The 13929-nt window shown below is 37.0% G+C and overlaps 1 protein-coding gene across 8 annotated transcripts in view; it reads right to left on the reverse strand.

Moving 5' to 3' along the window:
* Positions 1 to 13929, reverse strand: part of DTNB (dystrobrevin beta) — a 217723-nt gene that overhangs the window by 167507 nt on the left and 36287 nt on the right. For all 8 annotated transcript variants that reach the window (XM_028099502.2, XM_088026349.1, XM_088026351.1 and 5 more), the window contains exon 5: positions 5509 to 5594. In XM_028099502.2, coding sequence (XP_027955303.1) covers positions 5509 to 5594 — 86 coding nt within the window. The remainder of the gene's footprint in view (positions 1 to 5508; positions 5595 to 13929) is intronic.

The following is a 13929-nucleotide window of genomic DNA, read 5'->3' on the forward strand; positions in this document are numbered from 1 at the left end:
TCTCCCTCTGACCCTCCCCCCTCTCATGTTCTCTCTCTATCTCATTCTCTCTCTCAAATGAATAAATAAAAAAAAAAAAAAAGAAACTATAACATAATAGGGCCATATTACATTTACAAGAGACAAGCAGAAACATGTTTCTTTGTTTGATTTAATAAGAGAAATACTGCTAGACCCCAAATTGAAAGCACAGTGAAGTAATTGATTACTTCCTGAGTTACTGGTTTACAACAGTATATATACATATATATATATATACATACATATATATATATATATATACACATATATATATATATACATACATATATATATATATATATACACATATATATATTTTAAAGATTAGGCTTCTTTTATCTGTAAGAAAAATGGCATAAAATTACTGCTAATTTTTTTGTCTTAAATGAAGTATAACAATGAAAGTTAGTGTGATTTACTATACACAAATAAAAAGATCTTACCAAAGAAATAAATAAAAGACAATAAATTTAATAAAAAATTAAACTAATCCTCTAATTAAAGCCCTCAACCCTTCTGGCATTAAGGGACTAAATTACTCCCCAGAACACTGGTTAATTTCCCCAGTAATTCTCCTTCTATTTATACACCTCTGAAAAAAGGTACGCTAATTCCCCATTAGTTGTTTCCAGATACAAATGTAGGTTTTCTCCCTTGTGAAATACCCACAATCAAGTCCCTAAATGCTTATGTATACACACTTTAAAATATATTCTGTTCTTTGCATAATGGCAAAACAATGCTACTATTCTACCATCATCACATATGTTTCCATTTTGTTTTCTTTTTCTGGTGATAATGATCCTGGTTTTACTCACTGTATCTATCCACTCTTTCTTTCTCCCCATGTAACCAATCACAGGCTCTTGCAAGATGACGGGGTTGTTTACAATAGAGTCACGTCAATAAACAGAATACCATTTTCTTTTATATGTTAGCTTTCTCTGGCAACTGACTCTTCCCGCCGATCATCTTTCTGCCAACTAAGTAATCTAACCCACAAAAACATGTACATACATCTGCATGTTTATAAGTACCTGTATGTAACCAAATCCAAGTGAATATTTTATTCCCAAACTCATGAATATTCCTACATCCTTCACTGAGTCAGAGTGAGGCTGAAGGCTGGGAGTCAGCATGCTTTGGGCCTCTCCGTAGAGCTGACTCAGTCAGTTAACTACTTCAGACAAGTCTCAAGGCCTCCCTTGGTTTTGTTTTTCTTTTTCTTCTTATTGATAAAATACTTATTTGGGACTTATCTCTTACTTGCTTCCAGTTCTAGAACGTTTTGCTTATATGCGAAATGCAAATGTGGACATCACTCATTCAGATTGAAGAGTCATTTCTGTCTAATGACGAGAAGGCATGGTTAGCAGAAACCAGCCAAGGTAACTCTGCAGTGACAGGCAGTGAAAAGACTATGATTGCAGCGGAGGCTAAATTTTGAACAGGTGAATCTGTTTATAGTTGCAAAGGATGGCCCCTCTACAGTCTGCAAAGAAGCAAGCAATTGAAATGTCAGTGAGAACTGCCAGTTCTGGGCACAAACAGCACCTCAGATCATCTCTTCTTCAGCTACTCAAAGTGTGGTCTATCAGAAACATGCAAAATATTATTACAAAAACATTCTTATGCTACAATCCAGAAAAAAACACCTGTTATCATTTTGGTATACTATTTCCTTTTCTATGTGCATAAAAATTTTTTCTCTAAAACTATATTACATTTATGCATTTTGATCTGAAACACGTTTTTGAGGACATTATATTCAGTCATGAGGGTATCCCGAGCTATAACTGAGCTCTGAGTTTTGGACACTAAAGCTCTTTCAAGTTTTCGCATATTATAAAAAATGTCATAACAAATATACATAAAATTTAGAGTGCACTCTGATTAATTCCCCCGCGTAAACTCAACAAATAGACTGAGTCAATGGATATGGATATTTTTATGGCCTTCCTGATACATACTGTTAGACTGTTCTTCAAAATGGTTACACCAAGTTTTTAAAGAATTTAAAAATAAACTACATGAATCATCTGCTCCTATCTTTTAATGCAAGATAGATGAGGTCTTAATAAGAGACTAAGTTTCCTAGAAAACGAATAGCAGAAATGGACAAAATAAATAAATCACATAAATTAAATGACAATTAAATGACAAATCATAAATAATGGGCTTTACAGTCTGTAAATTTTGTTCTCTGAGTTATTTTTTAGGGTTTCTGACATTACTGTTTTGATCATGCTTATAATTAAAGTCTGTATTCTGATTTTAAATCACTGGTATTTAGAATCTGACCCTAAGTTAACTGTGAATCTAGCATATAGTCCCTAATGGCCACAACAGTGAATTATTTCTATAAATGAGTGCTAGCTGGGGACAGAAACTGTCTTAAGAGAGACCTGAAAAATCTAATCAAGAAATGGTTCAAGCTTACAGTACAAATATTGGTTAAGTTGTTCTAAATGCTATCTTGACCCCAAAACAAGCAAACAAAAAATATACCAAATAAAAAAGGGGGAGGGGAGAAAATTACAGGAAAAAGAAATCTAAAATAAGAGGTAAAATGCAGAAAGATCAAAATAAAAGGAAGAAAAGTAGAAACACTAAGTTGTATTCCATAAACCTGAAAGCCTCATTTAAAAGGAACATTAACAGAGGTAACAGCAGAACGTGCAGTCAGGGGCAGGAAGATGGAGAAACTGAGACCAAAGTCAGTGGAACAAGCCGAGAGAAGAAAGTGAGCAAATGTCACTGGATGTTACAGTACAGTGTTCTGGCTCCCTTCTGTCTACGCTATTATTCAGCCATCTCAACTAAGCAGGACACAGCTGCAACCTGAAAGCCAGGGAGAAAAGGATTCCTACAACAGCCAAACTGCCAATCCCACTACAAAAGCCCCAGTCGTCACTTATACTCATACCTTAAATAGAATGCGCAGAAGTTTGCTTATGTTTTCTCCATATTAAATGTAAATCAGAAGCAAAAGAGAGATTTCTAGAGACTGATCACATTTACCAGTGATAAAGGGGACACACACACCATCACCCCTGCAGCCACCACCAACAAAAAGCTCAAGAACCGAGACAGCAGTCATCTGAAAACATCAGAAGGGACAAGAAACCCAGAGCCTCACAGTTAGTCCCAAATGCACCAGAGGATGACATCCCTAAGCTATGAAAAATATGTAAATTATAACTTATGAGCTCTGTATAAAACAAGACGGACAGACCACATGTAAACTCGTTTCCACTTTGGATGATTAAAATTAAGAAGTGGAGATAGGCTTCAATACCTGAAAATTTTATTTACGTTAAACATCTGATTCTCAAGCCAAGATAATTAGTACAACAAAAATAATGAAACAGAGCTACAGATGGTAAAGAAACTGTAATTTTGAACATGAAGATGATTTTAAATCTATCTGCATGATATAAACATGGTAATTAGTGAGCCAGCATGGCTGGTATCTCATCAATCCATATCTGATGTGCAATGATCTGGCATTCTGAGCACACTGACTCGTCATGTTGGCCTGGACACGTGTCCTTTGTGTCACTTGAATACTGGTCACTTGTGTTCCTCCAAGAAGTTAAAAATCCACGTTAAAAAAACAACAAAACAAAAACAACCTGCCATCACCTGGATCCCTTCCATATTTCACACAATACTAAAATTTGCACTTTTTCTCTAACAGTTACAACAGAGAATTACAATAATTTTAGTACTCAATCAACAATTGATATTTGGCAAAATTTTGACACTTACTATGTGCCAGGTCCCAGCTCGATGTAAATGTAGCAGATTTAATCATAGAAACTTACAGACTCCAGAGTTACCTACAATGCGGTTATATCATCAGTTTTCCACTTTTCAGCCACTTTCTCCAGTACTAACAAAGATAGCAATGTATACTCTTTACCTGGTGTCATCATCATTAAAAACAGATAAAATTCCAGCTTCCTTTTTTCTTTGTGTTTGAATGAAATATAATTTCATCCATATTATATTATCTTCCTCAGAAAAACACCATGCTAGAATTAAGAAAATACTAAGAAATTTCAGCCTAAAAGAGTAATATTTTGAGATACCATGTGAAAAATACTCAGAAGAGTATTTAATAAAACTGGAAGTTTTATTACTAAAAACTTGTTTTACACTGCAGCTGATTTTGAAATGAAGATAAACCAGATAACAGCTGACCAAACATTATCTAAGACCTTCCTTTAGAATATTTTTATCTATATCCAGTGAACCATCCGGCTCTCCAGCTTCCAATGTCATGGTAACATTTAAGAAAAAGCACAGAAAATAAATGCACCTATCAAGTCATCTTGCCCAAAAGCCTGTGCTTAAATCTGACCAAGCCTCTATATCTTTCAATTAACACAAAAAATGTAGGACACAGAAGAACATCAGGGGGATGCAATCATCAAAATCCAGTCCATGAGAAATGCTACAGGACAGATGACCCAGTTTCTTCAACAAAGCAATTCATAGGGTATCTCAACACTTCATTAAAACCCAGACGTTCAATCTCACCTCCCTGAAACCTGCCAGAGTTTCTTCCTTACAACATGGCACTTTGATCACTGTACTGTATCACGAGTGTGCCTCCCATTACAGCATTAGTATATGGGGTACAACAAAGTAGCTTAGAACAGGGCTATGAAGCTAGAGAGCCTGAGTTGAAATCCCAGCTTCACCCCCTCAGTTAACTCATCTATAAAATGGAGAATATACCACCTGCGGCTCAAAGAAATTTTAAGCATTCAGTGAGAAAATACATGTAAAGCAGTTAGAACAATGCTTGGCATATCTTAGGCAGTTAGTAACTAATAAATAAATGAAAACCATATGCAAAAAAATTCAGTAACTGTGAATTTCACCTCATTTGAGTTCATTTAATCTTACAGTATCTAAGGAACAGTAAAATGACAAAATGGCCAACAGTAGGAAAAAATTTAGGAAAAATGAACAAAAAAACAGGCTCTAAATTTCTAAATAACTGTGCTTAACTCTAAGCTACTAAGGAAAAATTTAATCACAGCAAATATCACCTGTTGAAGAATAAATTTATTTTAAAGAGGGCTAATCTTGACCAAACCTGGTAAAAATAGTCACATTTATTTTCTAACTAAAAGCACTCAACATAATCATCTGCAAGCAAAATTTTTGATAATATGGAAAGCATTTTTAAAAGACTTTTTTCAAGGTCAACATTGCTGTTCTGAATCTCTTTAGTTTCATTGTTTTATTAAAAAAAAAAAAAACCACTAAGCAAATTAGTTGAACCAATTTTTCCACCTCAACAGTAGGTGGCATAACTTACATACTCCAAGCCAGTTGCTACAAAGTGAATGATGTAGTAAAAACAAAAAAGTTCAATATAGCATCATCCAAAATTCTGAAAACATTAATTTAAAACTGTTCAAAGGTCCTGATCTGAAAATATAATCTTTCAAATAATATGGAAGTACTTACATCTCAGTTTGTCCAGCATTTTTCCACCACACATGGTTGCTAACATAGTTTTAACTGAAAATACGGTCAACTTGCCTCGGCCCTCACTGCAAAATAAAATATATTAGAAACAATTGCTATCTGGAACCACAAAAGCAATCAAAGGTATTACTAAATATCAAGCAATTAATAAGTTGGCCCTTACCTTTATATGCTACAATATTACCTTGGATTTTTAGAAACCTTCGATTTTTTTCCTTTGCAGAATTAAGGCCTCAAATATGTTTCCAAAAAACCTGAGTTTTTTGGAAAGGAGCTTACAAACATTCTGCAAAGAAATTTCTACTGGCTCTGTACACAGAGGCCAAATGGATGAACCAGAAGTAAATTTCCTATCAATTTAGCCTATGAAATCCACAGCTGAGTTGTTTTTACTGGGGCTCCTGGGTGGCTCAGTTGGTTAAGCAACTGCCTTCGGCTCAGGTCATGATCTCAGGGTCCTGGGATCAAGCCCCGCATCGGGCTCCCTGCTTGGCAGGAAGCCTGCTTCTCCTTTTCCCACTCCCCCTGCTTGTGTTCCTTCTCTCACTCTCTCTCTGTCAAAGAAATAAATAAAATCTTTAAAAAAAAAAAAAAAAACTGAGGCACCACCTGGCCTGAATAATTCAGAAATGTGTCCTTCCACCATGATAACAATAGTTTATTGTTATGTACTCAACCCACTGGGTACACACTGCTCTAAAGATTTTATTTTACATTCATCTTTGTTTTTGTCATTCTGTGACAACCTTATGTTACGATGTGTTTATCCTAAGAAGCTTGTTCTATCTGTCTCAGATCTTCCCATACTACCACTGTGAGAAAAGTGAAGGGGAAAGAATAGTAATATGAATTGTTTTTCAGTGACTGGAAAGATGAAATATAGAACATACATGAATTATCCAAAACAGTGCTGCACATCACCTGCAGAGCTAAAGCAATGTCAGCAAGCCCCTCTGACCCGACATGTCCACTGCTCCATCCATCCAGGCACGCCCTTGTTCACAGCAGGTGAAAACATCACTAGCCAGTTTTTGAAGTCATCACATGCAAATGAACAATGGGCCTTTGTGTTCATTTTATACAGCTTGTGTGTACAAAGAGTCACAGTAAGAGTAAAATAGCTTTACAATAATGAGAACTACATCATCTTGGTTTTGAAAAGCAAGTGGCATCCTAATTTATCTTTACTGATCGTCCTAATAGAACGTCTTCCATTTTCCAAAACTTTTATACAGTAAGATGACACCTGGAAAAGGCAAATGGTCTATAAACCTGAAGGTTCACAGTGAAAAGATCTCCAGGAAATACTAATGTTTGTTACAGTCTGATTTTCAACTCATTAAGTTTATTCATAAGATAAAACAGGAATCCCTGCAATTAGCTAAAATTAGGATGGGGTTTTTATTTTATTTTATCTTTTAAAGATTTTATTTGTAAGTGATCTCTACACCCAACATGGGGCTCAAACTTACAACCCGGAGATCAAGAGTTGCATGGTCTACTGACTGAGCCAGCCAGGCACCCCAGGACCGGGTTTTTAAATATGTAGTTCTTTAGAAATGCAGACACTGCTCCATATCTTTTATGGCACCTGCCAACATAAGGAATATGCCCATGTCAAATACCTACTGCACTGTATAAGCAACATGAGTAGCTATAAAGAACAACTATTAAAAGGAATGGATTTCTAAGACTGATACAGAACTTTTACAGTGGACATTTCTTTTTGGTCACCAACCATCTAAATGCCACGTGTATATTTAAGCATGCCCTATCTTCCGAGACCAATACATGTCCCACCACCAAAGTGTGAAGAAGGAAAAAAAGAAAACCTCACCTGTTTGCTTTCCCATTTTTCTTCAACACTAAGACATGGGCACATGCCCCAAGCTCCACCAATAAGATGCACCCATTCGAGCCCACATAGAAAATGATTAGCTTTTAGAAGCAGGAACTCCAAAGAGTCCACCTGCAAGGGTGGCCGCACCCGGAGGGGTTACATGCAGCTTCCTGAGACAGCAGAGGCAGATTCCTCTGGCAGGTCCCCAGCCCAGTGGCAGTGGTATTCAGAGCACAGGCAACAATATCTGTGCCCCAGAGACGTGGCAGAGGTGTCTTCACGAGACCCGTTTTGTGACAAAATTTTGAGATATTTTTCTGGGCAGTGTGGTCATCAAGCCCACTTTCCCAACCTTCTCAGACAGTCTGTGGGTCACGCATATCCTTTTAACAGGTTAGCCGGAGATGGTTTCTATTGCTTACAGCTAAGAACCATGATGGATGCGGTTTCTATCCTGAAGTAAAGTGGCCCAGAAAGATGAAGCAACAAGAGAGAACATTCCTGAAGTCCAGAGCGCGAGGAGTTGTGCCTGATGACCAGTAGAGCAAGAACAAAGAGGAAGTGCTCACCAACAGTAGATGAAGCCCTGATGCACAGCGAACAACATTTTTTAAGGTAAACTTGCTCAAACATTTTTTTGCAGACACCGATTTCGTGATGTGAGAATATCCAGAAGAAAGTAAAAAATAAATCTTAGAAGAGGTTTCCATAAAAATCAGGATATCGATTACCTCTGGGAGAAAGGAAAGGGGTGACACAGAAAGGACCACGCCAGGGGCTCCCGGGTGCTGACAGTACTCTGTCCCTCAGCCGCCAGAGAACCTACATGGTTCTGCTTCCCAGTGCTACATTACACTGTACTTAATCTTAGTATCTTTCTGTAGGCATTTTCTAATTCTCAATAAAAACTGTTTAAAAAATAAATCCTGGGAAAGCGAAGGTTACCATTACTGGACCCAGCTAATGGTTTAAGGTGGAAAATAAAGGGAAACCCACAGGTTAAAAGACATTTAAGATATATAAACTGCATGCATAAAATTTTTAATAATAAAATGCATAAAAAGAATAAAAATATTAAAAATACCAAGACCCAGGCCCTATCCTTAAATGCCCATTAATAGAAGACTGGCTATTTATGCTATCATAAAAAAGAATGAAAAATAATATATGAAAGATAAAGAATTATATACAAATTACTAAGTTAAAAAAAAAAGGCAAAGCATGGAATAAAATAACTGCCATAATGCTATCCAGCATTCTGGGAAAGGATGTTGAAAAATAGAACACTGGTTGCATCCAGGGTGGAAAGAAGGCAGCCAAAGGAAAGCATGGCAAGGTGGGCACTTTTCACTTTGTAAGTATTAAACATGCTTATGCTAGAAAAGACAGTTCTCAAGTCAGTAATCTTAAGACACTAGAAAAAGAACAGCAAATTAAACCCAAAACAAGCAAAAGGGAAAAAATAACATGCTTAAGAGCAGAAACCAGTGAAATTAAAAACAGAAAAACAACAGAGAAAAATTAATGAAACCAAAAGCTGGTTCTCTGAATAAATCAATAATACTGATAAATCTCTAGCCAGACTGACAAAGAAAAAGAGAAAGAAGACACAAATTACCAATATCAAGAATGAAAGAAGGGTTATCAACCACGCATTCTACAAACATGACAGAAATGAGGAAATATTATAAAGTCCATAAATTCAACAACCTAAATGAATGGGACAGACACAAACCACTTCTTGAAAAACACCATTACAGTTCATGCAAGAACAAACAGGTCACCTAAATAGGCCCATATCCATCACAGAAACTGTATTTTTAAGCCTTCCAAAAAAGAAAGCTCCTCATGCAGAAAGCGATGCTGGTGAATTCTAAACATTTAAAGAAGAAATAATTGCAATTTCTATGCTCTTTGAGGGCATAAAAAAAGGAGAAACACTTCCCAAATCTTTTATGAGACCTGCATTATTTTGATACCAAAAACACAATAATCCATTACAACAAAAGAAAACAAGTTGATATCCCTCATGAATGTGGATACAAAAATCCAGATGCCTAAATCCCACCCTGTGCTTGGTATTTTTAAACAGTTTCTCGTGTTATTTTGATATTCACCCAGAGCTGAGCACTACCAACACAGAACTTTGAAGGCAGGACTAAGACTTTAGCTTTTATTTTGCAGGTAATGATAAATCAAAGGACATAATAAAAGACGAAAGAGAATAAATCATATTGTGATTGTATAACTCTATCTCCAAATCTCATGTTCTTCCTTCAAAGACCAAAAATGAGATCTATTCCTGCTGCAAAGAAGAAACTGAGAAACTGATGCCATTTCTGCAAACGGGAGAGTGTAGCAGAGCCCAGCATACTGGCAAGAGAGTCAGGTAAAAGCCAACTCTGTTACTGATAAATGCCACATGGCAGGGCGAAATGGGTACTATGACACCTTTACTTCTGAAAATTATTATAACACTTTTTTCCTAATCTTCAAAATGCTTCAGCAACATTTATATTTACAACACTTCCCATCCCTTATTCAAATATTCTTTAACCCGGCACAAATGCAAATATTCGTTCTAGATTCAGAAAGTCTTATATTCAAATATGGGATAACAATATCCTTCTCAATTGACCTGAATCAGCACTTGTAGCCTTTTCCACTCATTAGGATTATTACTAGTCTCTATGGCTGGTCTCAGATCAAGCAGCCCACAGATGTATTAAAAGAAGAGTGCATCACCCCTCAACTAATTCTTACCCGTAATGTGTGGTTTCTCAACTCATCACCTCTCAGATCTACTTTCCAACCATTTTTCCATTCACAACAGCCACATGGCAATCTCCACACATAATCTCCCACCCACTGCACCATGAATCTTCTCTCTGCCTGCATGCTCTTTTGAGGTGTGCCAACATCTGTGTGCTTCGCAATGCATATCTTATGGAGGGTGAGGGACTATGCATGTCAGTGGGTAACTCAACAGGATAAAGAGAATATTACAGGCAAGGTTGAGGGTGTTTTAAGTAAGGAGAAAGGAGAGGCATCTGAGATTAAGGATCACAAGGACCTGTAGACAGAGAGATCTGGGAATGATGTTTACTGAGTTTGTAAGTATATAACTGTGCATCCTCAAAATAAGGCAGTGGGTTCAGGTCCAAATGATAAACTAACCTTCCCCACTTATAAATGTTTACCATCATTTACAACTTTAGGTTCACAGTTTCAACCATCAGAAGGTTTATTCACCTTTCAAAAGGAAACACTGATACAAGCAAATTAATGGTATATTTAAAGAAACCTTAAGTACTTATTAAAGATACTTATATAAAATCTAATCACCTAATAAAATTGGTGAAGGGGTATCCTCAGAATTCTTCCTAAAATCACGTTATTTATATTTTTCTCTTCAAATAGAAAGAATCTTAGCTCCTTCCTCTCGACTGTTTGTTTTGTAGGCCACATGTCAGCATTTTTTCCTTTGCTCTGAATGCTTTTCTTGGCACTGAGGCTCCTCCATCAACTTTAAGCCTAACTGAAACTTCCTATAGCCGCCCCCAAACAAAGCAAAGGGAAAGTGTCACTTTTACTGTGTTTTCTAGTGTTGCATTAGCACTCCTGCTTTCTTGCTCTGCAATTAGAGGTTGTACAGAGGACTGCAGCCGCTTAGCAGCCTAATACCCTGTGATTATGTCCTTTATCTAATTGATTCTTTCTTCTTGGAAAAACTCATTCTTGATCCTTCCCACCAGACATCTGAATTTAATCTGTATACACTAGTCAAGTTACATTTAAAACTAAAGAGTTAGCTGTCCCTGGCCGTGGCATATATAACCTCACCAACATCTGTGTTTTCAGTCCTTTCAATGTAAAGTCCAAGTTCATCCCAGAATCAGTTCTCTGCAAAAAGGATTCAGAAAAGATATTTAACCGGGTTGTTGTTGTTTTTTTTAATAAGATTTTATTTATTTATTTGACAGAGAGAGACAGCGAGAGAGGGAACACAAGCAGGGGGAGTGGGAGAGGGAGAAGCAGGCTTCCCGCGGAGCAGGGAGCCGGATGTGGGGCTCAATCCCAGGACCTCGGGATCATGACCTGAGCTGAAGGCAGACACTTAATGACTGAGCCACCCAGGCACCCCTAACCAGGTTTTATCACCAAAAAAAATGTGGCTCAACTTAAAATCTGGCCTATGATAGCTGCAGAGTTGATTAGTAGGTCAATATTTAATAAGTAACACAACAATGACTATTAACCCCTACATAAAGACACTAAAATGAAAGGACAAACAGGTAGTATCTGTTGAGGATGATGGGAGAGAGGAAACTTGTTATTTTAACCCCACCCAAACGGTCTCTCCAGGGAGCACCCTCCCTCAAAAAGAAACATCATGCTTCTCTTTCTGACTTCCCTGCATGATTCACCTATACAGGCCTATCATTTTACAGTCTGACAATAAACCATGCACATGACTTCTAAAAAGAGTTCTTACTATCCAATACTGAGAAAACACCATGATCAGCTCTGTGCCAAGCTAAGCAGACAGTGAGTCACCCTGAATAAACATTGCTATGTTTTAACAGGCAGGTACCTTCAGAAGCCTCTACAATCCTCACCTGTGCCCTTTGGATGGGAGTTTGCTCATTTCAGTTTAGCAAAGTCTCAAATTCTACCTATTTTTTAAAAAAAATATTTAAATTAACCTGGTCTGGATGGTGTTTACAGCTTGGCACTATCTAGTAAGAACTTGCTATTCAAATTAATACTTTTGAAAACAAGACTACAGGAAGCATTTTTTACTTAAGAAAACAAGCTGCTTCTATATCTTCAACAATTGTGGATGCTGCCAACCATAAATTAGTACTTCTCACATAAAAATAGACTTCTACGTTAGAAACACTATTACCAGTCCAATTATCACATGTAGCTAAGAGTAATAAGAGCATTTCTCTTTGATTTTCAGAAACTCATATTTTTCCAATTAATCTTAATTTACAAAGCTTCACAGTGGATGGATTATGTAATAATCAACTGCAAATCAAGAATCCACTTGGCAAATGTCAAACAGCTTAATCAAGTAAAATCAACTTAGAATATTATTCAATTTTATCACAATCAGAATGCCTAATTTTCATTTCAACCTTACAAATATTTATTAAGAATTTAGCGCTGTGTTTACTGAGAAATCAAAGAAACATAAGGTAGAATCTCTGCTCTCAAGGGCCTTCAATCTTATTTGTACACTCATGAAGCAGCTCAGAGCATTATATAACTTAAGGTCAAAATAATGATATAGATGAATCCTATATGTCATCAAAGGAATAAAAATGGGGTCGGTGATTATAAGGTTACACAGTAAGTAAAAACTTGAGTGGGGTGGGGGTTGTGTGTGTGTGTGTGTGTGTGTGTGTGTGTGTGTGCACTTGGAGGAAGAAATGAGTATGTCATGTTGGAAAAATTGGGAAAAGTGCCTCAAGTAGCTTACTTAGAGCTACTTGGTATGAGCAGGGAATTAAGGACTGATGCCATTAGAACTGAGGAGTAGGAATCTCATTCAAAAATCACAGGGAGTTTTGGAAGGTTCTTGAGGTGGGAAGTTACATGATGAAAACAGTGTCTTAATCAGATTAATTTGGAGGAACTGAATGGACTAGAGAAGCCTCTGTTACTACCTCTCTCCTCACTTACAGAGAGAAACAAAGGCAAGGAAAAAGTAACACTCAGAAAGTGTGTCCTTTCTTGCCTTTTCTTTAAAAAAAATATAAATGGAAACAATAAGATAAGGCCAAAATAATAAGCAAAAAAAAAATTTTTTTTCTGAAATAGTAACTAATGGAGTTTCAACCCTTTACAGGTCTGCAATCCTGAAATCAAGAAGATTCTTCGAAAATTAGCATGAATGCATGACTTCTCTTGAAAGAAAAGCTACAAAATAAAGAGTAAGTTATGGGAAGAGTATTAAGTGAACTTCAAGTTCACTCATTTTTGCTCCCTGAATAATCCTGCCACCAAGTCCTGAGACTGTGACTCAGTGAACCGGTTGTGGTGACATCACATCTCGACACCCACGTGGCTGCATAGGGGAGCCGCATAGGCAGGTGGGCTGCCCCTCCTCCTGTTCCACCAGGGCCGCTGTTCCTCTTCATTTTACACTAGTTTTCCCCTTAGGACTTTACCTTTTTAAAACATCCAAAACCCCTACTTCATTCCCCACCAACCCCTGGAGATTTCCTAGAAGAGCTATGTTTACACCCTTGTAAGAGCTAAATGTGCCGCTACTGTGAGCATCCAACTCTTCCCACTCAGCCCTACTTCTCTCCTACCTGTATTTGGCTGGATTTTTTCCTGCCATCCTGAATCCATCCGAGAACAAGCGGAGATAAGAGTAAATACTATACATAAATATGCGAAGTATTTGTGCCTCCCAGGATATTATAGTTTGTTTAAAAATCACTAATGAGGAAGACTGTAACCTAATATTATCTTTCTTTAGCAACGTCCATTCCATAATATGCTAGCTGGGCATATTCAGAATATAAGGAATACAATTACTTATT

This window comes from Eumetopias jubatus, unplaced genomic scaffold (assembly GCF_037043125.1).
Source record: "Eumetopias jubatus isolate StellerSeaLion01/CBP00866 unplaced genomic scaffold, mEumJub1_p1.0 scaffold_9, whole genome shotgun sequence".
NCBI classification, from domain to species: Eukaryota; Metazoa; Chordata; class Mammalia; order Carnivora; family Otariidae; genus Eumetopias; species Eumetopias jubatus.